Below are 13613 nucleotides of genomic sequence, written 5' to 3'. Positions count from 1 at the left end.
TTATTTTCAGACTTTTTGGTGTCAATGAAAGTTGAATCTATAAGCTATCCATAATATAAACCTTTTCTCTCAGAACCATATGTTTAATCGGCAGCCGTTTCAAAAGTGTATAATGTTTTTTGAGACACCATGTATACTGGAGGATACCATGATGAAGCAATGCCCGTTATAATGATCACATTGGTATCAGACTTTGTACTGATCCATTGTTGGATTAAATTATATCATTATTAAGAGTGTGGTGTCAGCAATTTTCTGGTTGAGTACACACAGTTGTAGTCATGAAGGAGCCAGTTTGATGCACGTGACTTTATTTTGCAATCATTAGTACGGTGATGAAGTCATTGAGTCTAGATATTTTGAAACTAAAAAAAATTGTTGTTTTTTTGTAATGTTTTGTAATATTTTGTGGGTGATCAGGCTAGCGATCAAAACACCTTCTATTACACTGAAAGTTACTTAAAACAAATTATTTTAAAAAACAATGAAATTTGTAAGACATTAATACTAATAGATATAAACCTGTAGATGGCATCGATACTCTGTCATCTGTCATCACGATTACATAATCACAGATTGAATTGCACTATAAGTCAAATATAATACGTCAAAAAATCATATCTGATGAGCATCGTCATCAACAACAATTTTGTCAAAATTGTGTATCAAATTTGACTTTTACTTCACATTAATAATAATAAAGGTATTTATATACATGTAGTGCCTTAACCAAAGATCAAAGTACTGTACAAGAACAATACAAAGAAAGAAGAAAGAAAAAACAAAACAACAACAACAACAACAACAACAACAACAACAACAACTAAGGATTAATGGCGAGGCTGACTGAAAAAGTCAGGTCGAAATCAGAATTTGAAGTGAAATTCTTTAAAAAAGTTATAAAGCATTATAATTGGTTATTTTGGCAAAATAAAAAGGAATTTAAAGATCGTTATAGTGGATGAAATCTTCCGTGACATCTACCCTTTTGAAAACAAATCACATTATTATGCCATAGTGATGTCACAGAAGCAGAACCCTCTAATAATGCTTTTTACAGTTTTCACATTTTTCACACTTTTCACTTCTGCTTAGGTTCATCATTATGTCAAAAAAAAGTTTTGAATTTTTTGTATTACTTTGTTGTCTCAAAGTCTGCTAATTGCATTGTGTCTTTAAATAAAACTCATTGATTAAATGACACAAAGCACAATATAACTTCAAAGTTTGGTTGCCATGACATCACATTCAAACAAAATCAGATATTATAATATAGTTTTTAAATATTGCACATTTTGTGCTGTACATATCTCCTGAACTACACAAAAGATAACCGTTGCATCATCTGAAATGCAATAAAATTACCGCATTCAAACTAAACCTAATATTAAAACATTTTGTTAACATTAAAATCTCAACAACTAAATTTCCTCCATCAAAATGTCGTAACACTTTTCTTTCGTAACAAAACTATGTTGTGAACAAAAGAGAACAGTTATAATAGTAGCCACGCACTTTGAAATGCAGGATAGGTTCAGTGTCGAACTGTATACTTGAGTCAATGACAGCATGATAATTTTAAGTTGTGCAGTGCTTGCTTAAACTCCCTGTTCCTCCAGTAGTAGATGATGCAATTCAACCAACTGCTGCAGCCGAATAGAAATATAACAATTAAATAAACATTTGTAGGCATTGTTTGATCTTTGATGAAGTCTATTGATAAAACGATAAATGTAGGCATCCAACAGAGGCAAGCAGTGCCTGTTATAATGATGACAGTAGTAGCAGACTTTGTACTGATCGGCCCCGGAACATTCTGTCTCCCTTCAATGTTACCGAGGATATTCTGAGATGCAATCAGTCGTGCCTGACGTCGAGCAACTTTCAGAATGTATGCATAAAGTATCAGGATGGTTCCAAGTGAAACTCCAAGAACTGCAGCGATTATATACCGCAAAACAGGTTGACGCCCTGCACAAAGAAGTACACTCTCAAGGAACTCGTTCTGATCACGTTGGTTACCTACATGCGAGATACAATACAAGGCAGAGTATAGCATTATGGTCAAACTCCATACCAGTAGGATCATGACCTTTGACCTTTTAAGTGTCATCAGCCTTGGATAATGCAGTGTGTAGGTAATGGCTAAGAATCGATCAATTGTCAAGATCACCAGTGATAGGACATTTATTGTGAATAATGCTATTGTTAGAAATGGCATGATTTTACAGAACGGACCGTCAACACTTGGATAGAACATGTAATATCGCACATTGGGAATTCCAAAGAAAATCCCATTGCAGAGATCGGAAAGTGTGAGGGACATCATAAACAGCTTGGTGGTTTCTTGGACTCCTCTGACACGACGTAAAACCACGAGGCAAACTGAATTCAAGACCAGAATCAGAGCTTCTATTATATAAGCTACCACTAATGCGAAAATACAGAATGCATCTTGACAAACTGTGAACTTCCAATTCTCATTCCCATTAACTGCTGACAAACTTGATCTGTTTTCATCCATGGTGTCACAAAGGAGATTTTCCTTTTGTTTACATTAACTTTATGGTGGTGTTTATCCAGGAGTCAAAGAACCCCACAGAATATTAGTTTGGTACAAATTGGTGATGTCTCGGTTGCCAATGAAGATGAAAAAGAAAACATTATTCAGAGCATTGTCAATTCATAGCAGATACAATCCATGAACGCTCCAGTTGGAAGTAAATTCCAGCGAATCTGAACGGTTTCCTCCCGTGATGTCAGTGAGGAAAATCGCCTGCATCTAACAAATGTACAGTATATCCAAGATGTCTAAGAACTGAACTCAGGAATTCCTCAGTAAATCCCGGTGTAGAGAGAAGCAATAGATGAGTATCATTATGAGCTGCTTATTTTATTCCCAATGACTCTGCTCATCAGCTGATCATACTCGGCTTTCTGGTCCCAGAACTAAGAATGAAAACTGGGTATACATGTAGCTCATCGATCGACATGGCTGCCCCGCATCTGTGGATTGAGCTTCCTGCTTGTCTAAGAGAGGCGATTTCGATGCCTGTATTCAAACGTCTCCTGAAGACATTCCTGTTCCACACCCAATCCTAATTCATTTGTTTGTTGTCCCAGTCTCCTGTAAAGCGCTTTGTTCTTAAACGCTATAAGTGCTTTGTATTATTATTATTTGTCTCTTGGATTTTCCTTTTGCGATGACGATGAAACCCTTTACCAGTTAAAGCAGCAGTTCAGATTTTGAATACAACGAACAAGTACAAACGTTTTTTAAAAGTTTTTTTCAAGACCAATCAGGAAAGTCAATCGTAGAAATCTCTTCCAGTGTCTGAACTGCTAACATTTATCGACCTCAGTGTGTTTTTTCTTGAAGTGAACTCCCTTAACTTTTAAATGCTGTGTGTGTCTACCACTCAACCAATAGATGTAGATATTTAAGAACCGTCTGTACAAGTACAAACAATTTTTTAAAGTCTTTTTCAAGACCAATATACCAGTTATCAGGAAAGTCAATCGTAGAAAACTCTTCCAGTGTCTGAACTGCTAACATTTATCGACCTCAGTTGGCTTTTTCTTGAAGTGAGCTCCCTTAACTTTTAAATGATGTGTGTGTCTACCACTCAACCAACAGATGTAGATATTTCAGAACCGTCTGAACAAGTACAAACGTTTTTATGTTAAGTCTTTTTCAAGACCAATGCACCATTTATCAGGAAAGTCAATCGCAGAAAACTCTTCCAGTGTCTGAGTCTGAATTGTTGTTATTTATAGGCCTCGGTGTGCAACAGCTTGGAGTGAGCTCCCTTAAATTTTAAATGAAGTCTGTGTCTACACTCAACCAGTAGGTATTTCAAAACCGTCTGAAGTCGAAACAGCAAGTCCGCAGTTAAAGTCTAGCATCGTATCATGTAGTTCAGTATCTGTCTGAGTAATTAATGGATACATTTGTAGGTGATACATGTACAAATGTAATTTGCATTTGTATTCTAAAAGCAGAGTTATGCGCATTTAGCTCTTTGATGCGAATATTCATCATCTTGTATTCGTTTAAAAAAAAATGTTTTGTGCGACTCATAATCACTTTAAACCAATGTTTGTATGAGAGAGATTGGCTGTTGCCAGAGTGGTGTTTATATCCCCTTGTGGGAGTTTGTCGAGCTCCCTTGATGGGAAGATCATCTAAAAATAATTAATATAATTTTAAAGGCGAGTGCTAATTACCACCTACATAATTTTTTTATTTCCTCCTGAGCAATTTACTACTAAATATTATTACAAGCTATTAGTTAAGCTATTGAATAGCGCTGAGGGGTCGTTTATTCCAAATGCTCATGACATGTTTCTCCACAATGTAATTTTGTTCCCCTTTGTGATGATATTGACAATACAAATTGCAGCTAGTTTGAGCGTTTCATTCCAGGAAAAGTCTTTAAAGACACTGGACACTATTGGTAGTTGTCAAAGAATAGTCTTCACAGTTGGTGTATCTCAACATATGCATAAAATACCAAACCTGTGAAAATTTGAGCGCAATCGGTCATCGAAGTTGAAATGAAAGAAAAAACACATTTGTCGCACCATGGTCACACGAAGTTGTGTGCTTTATTCAGATGCTTGATTTTGAAACCTCAAATTCTAAATCTGAGGTCTCAAAATCAAATTTGCAGAACATACTTCTTTCTCAAAAAATACGTCACTTCAGAGGGAGCTGTTTCTCACAATGTTTTATACTATCAACCTCTCCCCATTACTCGTAACCAGGATAGGTTTTATGATAATAAATATTTTTAGTAATAACCAATAGTGTCCACTGCTTTTAAAGGCTATTTTTGTTTGTTATGTCTTAATTTTAACCTTGAATTAATTAACTGGCACTAAAGACAATGGACACTATTGGTAATTGTCAAAGACCAGTCTTCTCGCTTCGTGTATCTCAACATATGCATAAAATAACAAACCTGTGAACATTTGAGCTCAATTGGTCGTTGAAGTTGGGAGATAATAATGAAAGAAAAAACACCCTTGTCACACAAAGTTTTGTGCTATCAGATGCTTGATTTCGAGACCTCAAGTTCTAAATCTGTGGTCTCGAAATCAAATTTGTAGAAAATTAATTCTTTCTCAAACACTTCATGTATGTTACTTCAGAGGGATCCATTTCTCACAGATCAACAGCTCCCCATTACTTGTTACCAAATAAGGTTTTATGGTAATAATTATTTTGAGTAATTACCAACGTGTCCCTTTAAATGAAATCCACATCAATGAAAGATCTAACGTTTTTGTCACGACCTGTTCCAAAAGGCCTTCTCAATTGAGAAAGGTTTTAAATAAAACAGAATGTGTGTCAAATTTCTGCTGACGCACACCTCAATCAATTATAAATCCAAATAAACACTTTGTTCATCCACTAATCAATAATTTCTGGTCCACCATCTTTAACAGATAAATATCAAATGTATCTTTGTCATTTTATTGGAAATTGCACCACATCAAATATTATTAATCAACTAATCGTAATACAAATGTAATAGATTAGATTGTGCTGCAAAATTTGTCAAATTTACAAATTCTGAACAAGAAATAATCTTTACCTAAACCCATTCGCTAATTTCTGTTCCATCATTGTGAACTGCCTGTCATTAAAAGCTCAATCAAAATATCCTTAAACTCCCTTTTTGTTGACGAAATTCTTTCGTAATAAATGCATAATAGTTTTGATTCGTAACAGATAGTTGGTTCCAATATATTGTAGTTAACGTACAAAGCAGTTTGAAATGCATGATAGATTTAGATTATCTTGTGAAGTCAATGACAGCTTGATGATTTAAAGTTGTGCAGTGCTTGCTTAAACTCCCTGTATCTCCAGTAGTACATGTACGTAGATGATGAAATTCAACCAATAGTTGCCGCTGAGTAGAGTAACTGAAATAACATAAACATTTGTTAGGTTGTGCTGTAAAAATTATGAATGCTTATCATTAGCGTTCATAATTTTTACACTAGCATTCCAATTTTTTTTTTACAACACCACCTAAAAATGTTTTTGTACCACCTAAAAATGTTTTTGTTTTTTAATTGCTGTTACTCTACTTGGCAGCAACTGTAGACCGTATCGATTATGGCGTCCCTATTCAAATACCTGCCCTACAAATTGCCGTCTGTAAGCGTGTGCATGTTCGAGCGTGTGCCGTAGAAATCAAACCGGGAATGCTGCGTGCTTCATTAATGTACGCGTTGAGAAGGGAATACAGCCAGACCTACAAGATAGCAACTTTCATAGCAACAAAGGAGTTATTCGATACAGTCTATTTGTTGAATTGCATCATCTACAATGTACTACCGTGTGTCTCAAAAAACTATAAACTTTTGAAATGGCTGGCGATAAACAAATATATGATTTGGGGGGAAAAGTTTATGTATGGATAGCTTATGGATTCAACTTTCATACATTGTCATATGGCACAAAAAAAGTCTGAAAACAATTCATGATTGGTTGCGAGTAATTAGCCTTCCAATTTGTGAGAGGTAAGTCCTTTGGAGCTTACAAAATTCCCTCCAAGATGTCGGCTACTTATTCGTAAGTGAGCAGTGGTCACCCAAGCATGAATTATTTTCAGACTTTTTGGTGTCATATGAAAGTTGAATCCATAAGCTATCCATACATACGTGTATAAACCTTTTCTCTCAGAATCATATATTTTTTTTATCGGCAGCCGTTTCAAAAGTGTTTATTGTTTTTTGAGACACCCTGTATACTGGAGGATACCATGATGAAGAAGTGCTCGTTATAATGATCACATTGGTATCAGACTTTGTACTGATCCATTGTTGGATTAAATTATATATAATTTTTTAGAGTGTGGTGTCAGTAATTTTCTGGTTGAGTACACACAGTTGTAGTCATGAAGGAGCCAGTTTGATGCACGTGACTTTATTTTGCAATCATTGGTACGATGATGACGTCATTGAGTCTAGATATTTTGAAACTAAAAAAAATTGTTGTTTTTTTGTAATATTTTGTAATATTTTGTGGGTGATCAGGCTAGCGATCAAAACACCTTCTATTACACTGAAAGTTACTTAAAACAAATTATTTTAAAAAACAATGAAATTTGTAAGACATTAATACTAATAGATATAAACCTGTAGATGGCATCGATACTCTGTCATCTGTCATCACGATTACATATTCACAGATTGAATTGCACTATAAGTCAAATATAATACGTCAAAAAATCATATCTGATGAGCATCGTCATCAACAACAATTTTGTCAAAATTGTGTATCAAATTTGACTTTTACTTCACATTAATAATAATAAAGGTATTTATATAGCGCCTTAACCAAAGATCAAAGTACTGTACAAGAACAATACAAAGAAAGAACAAAACAAAACAACAACAACAACAACAACAACAACAACAACAACAACAACAACAACAACAAAGGATTAATGGCGAGGCTGACTGAAAAAGTCAGGTCGAAATCAGAATTTGCAGTGAAATTTCTTTAAAAAAGTTATAAAGCATTATAATAGGTTATTGTGGCAAAATAAAAAGGAATTTAAAGATTATTATAGTGGATTAAATCTTCCGTGACATCTACCCTTTTGAAAACAAATCACATTATTATGCCATAGTGATGTCACAGAAGCAGTGTCCTCTAATAATGCTTTTTACAATTTTCACATTTTCACACTTCACTTCTGCTTAGGTTCATCATTATGTCAAAAACAAGTTTTGAATTTTGTTTATTACTTTGTTGTCTCAAAGGCTGCTAATTGCATTGTGTCTTTAAATAAAACTCATTGATTAAATGACACAAAGCACAATATAACTTCAAGGTTTGGTTGCCATGACATTACCACATTCAAACAAAATTAGATATTAAAATATTTTTCAAATATTGCACATTTTGTGCTGTACATGTACGTATCTCCTGAACTACACAAAATATAACCGTTGCAACATCTGAAATGCAATGACATTACCACATTCAAACAAAATCAGATGTATTTATAATAATAATAAAGAGAAATTTATAAAGCACAAAAACAATAGCAGAAAGAATCCGCCTGGAATCCAACCAACTACACTGATTATTAAAATATTTTTTAAATGTTGCACATTTTGTGCTAAATGTATCTCCTGAAATCATCTGAAATGCAATGACATTACCACGTTCAAACTAAATCAAATATTGAAACATTTTTTTAACATTGAAATCTCAAAAAATGTATCCTCCATCAAAATGTCTTAACACTTTTCTTCTTTAAAAAAAAAGTAAAAAGATAACAGTTACAATAGTAACCAAGCACTTTGAATTGCACGATAGGTCATGTAGGTTCGGTGTCGGACTGTCTTAGTCAGTGACAGCATGAAAATTTAAAGTTGTGCAGTGCTTGCTTAAACTCCCTGTTCCTCCAGTAGTAGATGATGCAATTCAACCAACTGTTGCAGCTGAATAGAAACAAAACAATTAAATAAACATTTTTAGGCAACATTTGACCTTTGATGATTTGTATTGATAAAACGATAATTAAAGGAATCCAACAGAGGCAAGCAGTGCCTGTTATAATGATGACAGTGGTAGCAGACTTTGTACTGATCGGCCCTGGAACATTCTGTCTTCCTTCAATGTTACCAAGGATATTCTGAGAAGCGATCAGTCGTGCCTGACATCGAGCAACTTTCAGAATGTACACATAAAGTATCAGGATTGTTCCAAGTGATACTCCAGAAATTACAACGATTAAATACACCAGAGATGGGTAAAGCCATAAACAAAGAATAACAAGCTCAAAGAACTCATTCTGATCAGTTTGGGTACCTACATATAGAATACAACACCAGGCAGAGTATAGCATTATGGTCAAACTCCATACCAGTAGGATCATGACCTTTGACCTTTTAAGTGTCATCAGCATTGGATAATGCAGTGAGTAGGTTATGGCTAAGAATCGATCTACTGTCAACATCACCAGTGATAGGACATTTATTGTGAATAGTGCTAATGATAGAAATGGCATGATTTTACAGAACGGACCGTCAACACTTGGATTGAACATGTAATAGCGCAAATTGGGAATTCCATAGAAAATCCCATTGCAGAGATCAGAGAGTGAGAGTGACATCAAAAACATCTTGGTGGTTTCTTGGATTCCTCTGACTTTGTATAAAACCACGAGGCAAACTGAATTCAAGACCAGAATCAGAGCTTCTATTATATAAGCTACCACTAATGCTAAAATACAGAATGCATCTTGACAAACTGTGAACTTCCAATTCTCATTCCCATTAACTGCTGACAAACTTGATCCGTTTTCTTCCATGGTGTCACAAAGGAGATTTTCCTTTTGTTTACATTAACTTTATGGTGGTGTTTATCCAGGAGTCAAAGAACCCCACAGAATATTAGTTTGGTACAAATTGGTGATGTCTCGGTTGCCAATGAAAATGAAAAAGATAACATTATTCAGAGCATTGTCAATTCATAGCAAGATTGCCTCTTATACAATCCATGAACGCTCCAGTTGGAAGTAAATTCCGGCGAATCTGAACGGTTTCCTCCCGTGATGTCAGTGAGGAAAATCGCCTGCATCTAACAAATGTACAGTATATCCAAGATGTCTAAGAACTGAACTCAGGAATTCCTCAGTAAATCCCGGTGTAGAGAGAAGCAATAGCTGAGTATCAATATGAGCTGCTTATTTTATTCCCAATGACTCTGCTCATCAGCTGATCAGACTCGGCTTTCTGTTCCCAGAACTAGCATGAAGGTAGGGTATAGCTCATTCGCCATGGCTGCCCCGCATCTGTGGAATGAGCTTCCTGCTTGTCTGAGAGAAGCGATTTTGATGCCTGTATTCAAACGTCTCCTGAAGACATTTCTCTTCTGCACCCAATCCTACAGTTTGTTTGTTTGTGTCCTCGTCTCCTGTAAATCGCTCTGTTCTTAAGCGCTCTAAGTGCTCCGTATTGTTTCTTGGATTTCCTTTTGCAATGATGACCAAATCCTTACCGATTAAAGCAGGAGTTCAGATTTCAAATACAATGAACAAGTACAAACTTTTTTTTAAAGTTTTTTTCAAGACCAATCAGAAAAGTCAATCGCAGAAATCTCTTCCAGTGTCTGAACTGCTAACATTTATCGACCTCAGTGGGCTTTTTCTTGAAGTGAGCTCCCTTAACTTTTAAATGTGTGTGTCTACCACTCAACCAGAAGATATAGTTATTTCAAAACCGTCTGAACAAGTACAAACGTTTTTATGTTAAGTCTTTTTCAAGACCAATGCACCATTTATCAGGAAAGTCAATCGTAGAAAACTCTTCCAGCATGTCCAGTGTCTGAGTCTGAACTGCTAACATTTATCGGCCTCATCAGGGTGCTTTTTCTTGAAGTGAGCTCCCTCTAACTTTTAAATGATGTGTGTCAGGCTACACTCGACCAGTAGATGTGGGTATTTCAAAACCGTCTGAGCAAGTACATGTACAAACGTTTTTTTTTATAAAGTCTTTTTCAAGACCAATAAACACCAGTTATCAGGAAAGTCAATTGTAGAAAACTCTACCAGTGTCTGAATTGCAATTTTTCATCGGCTTTAGTGTGCAACATCTTGGAGTGAGCTCCCTTAACTTTTAAATGATGTGTGTGTCTACACTCAACCAGTAGGTATTTCGAAAGCGTCTGAAGTTGAAACAGCATGTCCGCAGTTGTAGTCTAGCATCGTATCATTTAGTTCAGTATCCGTCTAAGTACATGTAATTAATGGATACATTTTTAGGTGAAACATGTAATTTGCACTTGTATTCAAAGCAAGAGTAATGCGCAATTAGCTCTTTGGAGGGAATATTCATCATCTTGGAGAGATTGGCTGTCGCCAGAGTGGTGTTAATACTCCCTTGTGGGAGTTTGCCGAGTTCCCTTGACAGGTAGATCATCTAAAAAAAAATTTAAAAAAATAATAATAATAATTTAAAAGGCAAGTACTCTATTACCACCCACCTAATTTTTTAGTTTCCTCTTGAGCAATTTGCGACTAAGTATAATTACAAGCTATTAGTGAAACTTTTGAGTAGCGCAGAGGGGGCATTTATTCCAAATGCTCATGAAATGTTACTGCACAATGTAATTGTTCCCCTTTGTGATGGTACTGACAATGCAAATTGCAGCTAGTTTGAGCGTTTCATTCCAGGAAAAGTCTTTAAAGACAGTGGACACTATTGGTAGTTGTCAAAGACTAGTCTTCACAGTTGGTGTATCTCAACATATGCATAAAATAACAAACCTGTGCAAATTTGAGCTCAATCGGTCGTCGAAGTTGCGAGATATTAATGAAAGAAAAAACACCTTTGTCGCACCATGGTCACACGAAGTTGTACGCTTTCAGATGCTTGACTTTTAGACCTCAAATTCTAAATCTGAGGTCCCAAAATCAAATTTGCGGAACATACTGCTTTCTCAAAAACTACGTCACTTCAGAGGGAGCTGTTTCTCACAATGTTTTATACTATCAACCTCACCCCATTACTCGTAACCAAAAAGGTTTTATGATAATAATTACTTTGAGTAATTACCAATAGTGTCCACTGCTTTTAAAGGCTATTTTTGTTTGTTATGTCTGAATCTTAATCTTGAATTAATTAACTGACATTAAAGACACTGGACACTATTGGTAATTGTTAAAGACCAGCCTTCTCACTTGGTGTATCTCAACATATACATACTGTACAATAACAAACCTGTGAAAATTTGAGCTCAATCAGTCGTCGAAGTTGGGAGATAACAATGAAAAAAAAAACACCCTTGTCACACGAAGTTTTGTGCTATCAGATGCTTGATTTCGAGACCTCAAGTTCTAAATCTGAGGTCTCGAAATCAAATTCGTAGAAAATTAATTCTTTCTTAAACACTATGTTACTTCAGAGGGATCCATTTCTCACAGATCAACAGCTCCCCATTACTTGTTACCAAATACGGTGTCCCTTTAAATGAAATCCACATCAATGAAAGATCTAACGCTTTTGTCACGACCTGTTCCAAAAAGCCTTCTCAATTGAGAAAGGTTTTAAATAAAACAGAATGTGTGTCAAATTTCTGCTGACACACACCTTAATCAATTAAAGGAAATCCCAATAAACACTTTGTTCATCCACTTCATCAATAATTTCTGGTCGACCATCTTTAAAAGATAAATATCAAATGTATCTTTGTCATTTTATTGGAAATTGCACCATACTAAATAATTTTAATCAAATAATTGTAATACAAATGTAATAGATTTGATTGTGCTGCAAAATTTGTCAAATTTACAAATTCTGAACAAGAAATAATTTTTAACTAAACCCATACCGCTAATTTCTGTTCCATCATTGTGAACTGCCTGTCATTAAAAGCTCAATCAAAATATCCTAAAACTCCCTTTTTGTTGACGAAATGCTTTCGTAACGAAACGCATAATAGTTTCGTAACATATAGTTGGTTCCAATATATTGTAGATACAAAGCAGTTTGAAATGCATGATAGATTTAGATTATCTTGTGAAGTCAGTGACAGCATGATGATTTAAAGTTGTGCAGTGCTTGCTTAAACTCCCTGTATCTCCAGTAGTACATGTATGTAGATGATGAAATTCAACCAATAGTTGCCACTGAGTAGAGTAATTGAAATAACATAAACATTTGTTTGGTTGTGCTGTAAAAATTATGAATGCTTATCATTAGCATTCGTAATGTTTACACTAGCATTCCAATTTTTTTGACAACACAACCCCCAAATTTTTTTTTTTTAATTGCTGTTGCTCTACTTGGCAGCAACTGTAGACAGTATCGATTATGGCGTCCCTATTCAAATACCTGCCCTACAAATTGCCGTCTGTAAGCGTGTGCGTGTGCGAGCGTGTGCCGTAGAACCAGGAATGCTGCGTGCTGTATTAGTGTACGCGTTGAGAAGGGAATACAGCCAGACCTACAAGATAGCAACTTTCATAGCAACAAAGGAGTTATTCGATACAGTCTATTTGTTGAATTGCATCATCTACAATGTACTACCCTGTGTCTCAAAAAACTATAAACTTTTGAAACGGCTGGCGATAAACAAATATATGATTTTGGGGGAAAAGGTTATGTATGGATAGCTAATGGATTCAACTTTCATACATTGTCATATGGCACAAAAAAAGTCTGAAAACAATTGGTTGCGAGTAATTAGCCTTCCAATTTGTGAGAGGTAATTCCTTTGGAGCTTACAAAATTCCCTCCAAGATGTCGGCTTCTTATTCGTAAGTGAGCAGTGGTCACCCAAGCATGAATTATTTTCAGACTTTTTGGTGTCGATGAAAGTTGAATCTATAAGCTATCCATACCTTTTCCCTCAGAACCATATATTTTTTAATCGGCAGCCGTTTCAAAAGTGTATAGTGTTTTATTGAGACACCGTGTATACTGGAGGATACCATGATGAAGCAATGCCCGTTATAATGATCACATTGGTATCAGACTTTGTACTGATCCATTGTTGGATTAAATTATATATAATTTTTTAGAGTGTGGTGTCAGTAATTTTCTGGTTGAGTACACACAGTTGTAGTCATGAAGGAGCCAGT

The 13613-nt window shown here is 35.4% G+C and overlaps 3 protein-coding genes across 7 annotated transcripts in view; 1 reads left to right on the top strand and 2 right to left on the bottom strand.

Moving 5' to 3' along the window:
• LOC139947622 (cyclin-dependent kinase 8-like) overlaps positions 1-13613 on the top strand; it is an 81382-nt gene that overhangs the window by 33172 nt on the left and 34597 nt on the right. The window lies entirely within an intron of this gene.
• On the bottom strand, positions 1559-2524 carry LOC139947623 (histamine H2 receptor-like). Its single transcript, XM_071945583.1, has one exon. It carries the CDS (start codon positions 2522-2524, stop codon positions 1559-1561), a length of 966 nt encoding a protein of 321 aa, XP_071801684.1.
• Positions 8376-9341, bottom strand: LOC139946939 (histamine H2 receptor-like). Its single transcript, XM_071944726.1, has one exon. It carries the CDS (start codon positions 9339-9341, stop codon positions 8376-8378), a length of 966 nt encoding a protein of 321 aa, XP_071800827.1.

The sequence above is a fragment of the Asterias amurensis genome, chromosome 14, assembly GCF_032118995.1.
Source record: "Asterias amurensis chromosome 14, ASM3211899v1".
NCBI lineage: Eukaryota > Metazoa > Echinodermata > Asteroidea > Forcipulatida > Asteriidae > Asterias > Asterias amurensis.
Note: the sequence above shows the minus strand (reverse complement) of the source record. Positions and strands in the feature narration are given on the sequence as shown.

What these genes read in the sequence shown, in the direction of transcription:
- LOC139947623 (XM_071945583.1), bottom strand. Translation starts at nt 2,524, where the DNA reads ATGGATGAAAACAGATCAAGTTTGTCAGCAGTTAATGGGAATGAGAAT.
- LOC139946939 (XM_071944726.1), bottom strand. Translation starts at nt 9,341, where the DNA reads ATGGAAGAAAACGGATCAAGTTTGTCAGCAGTTAATGGGAATGAGAAT.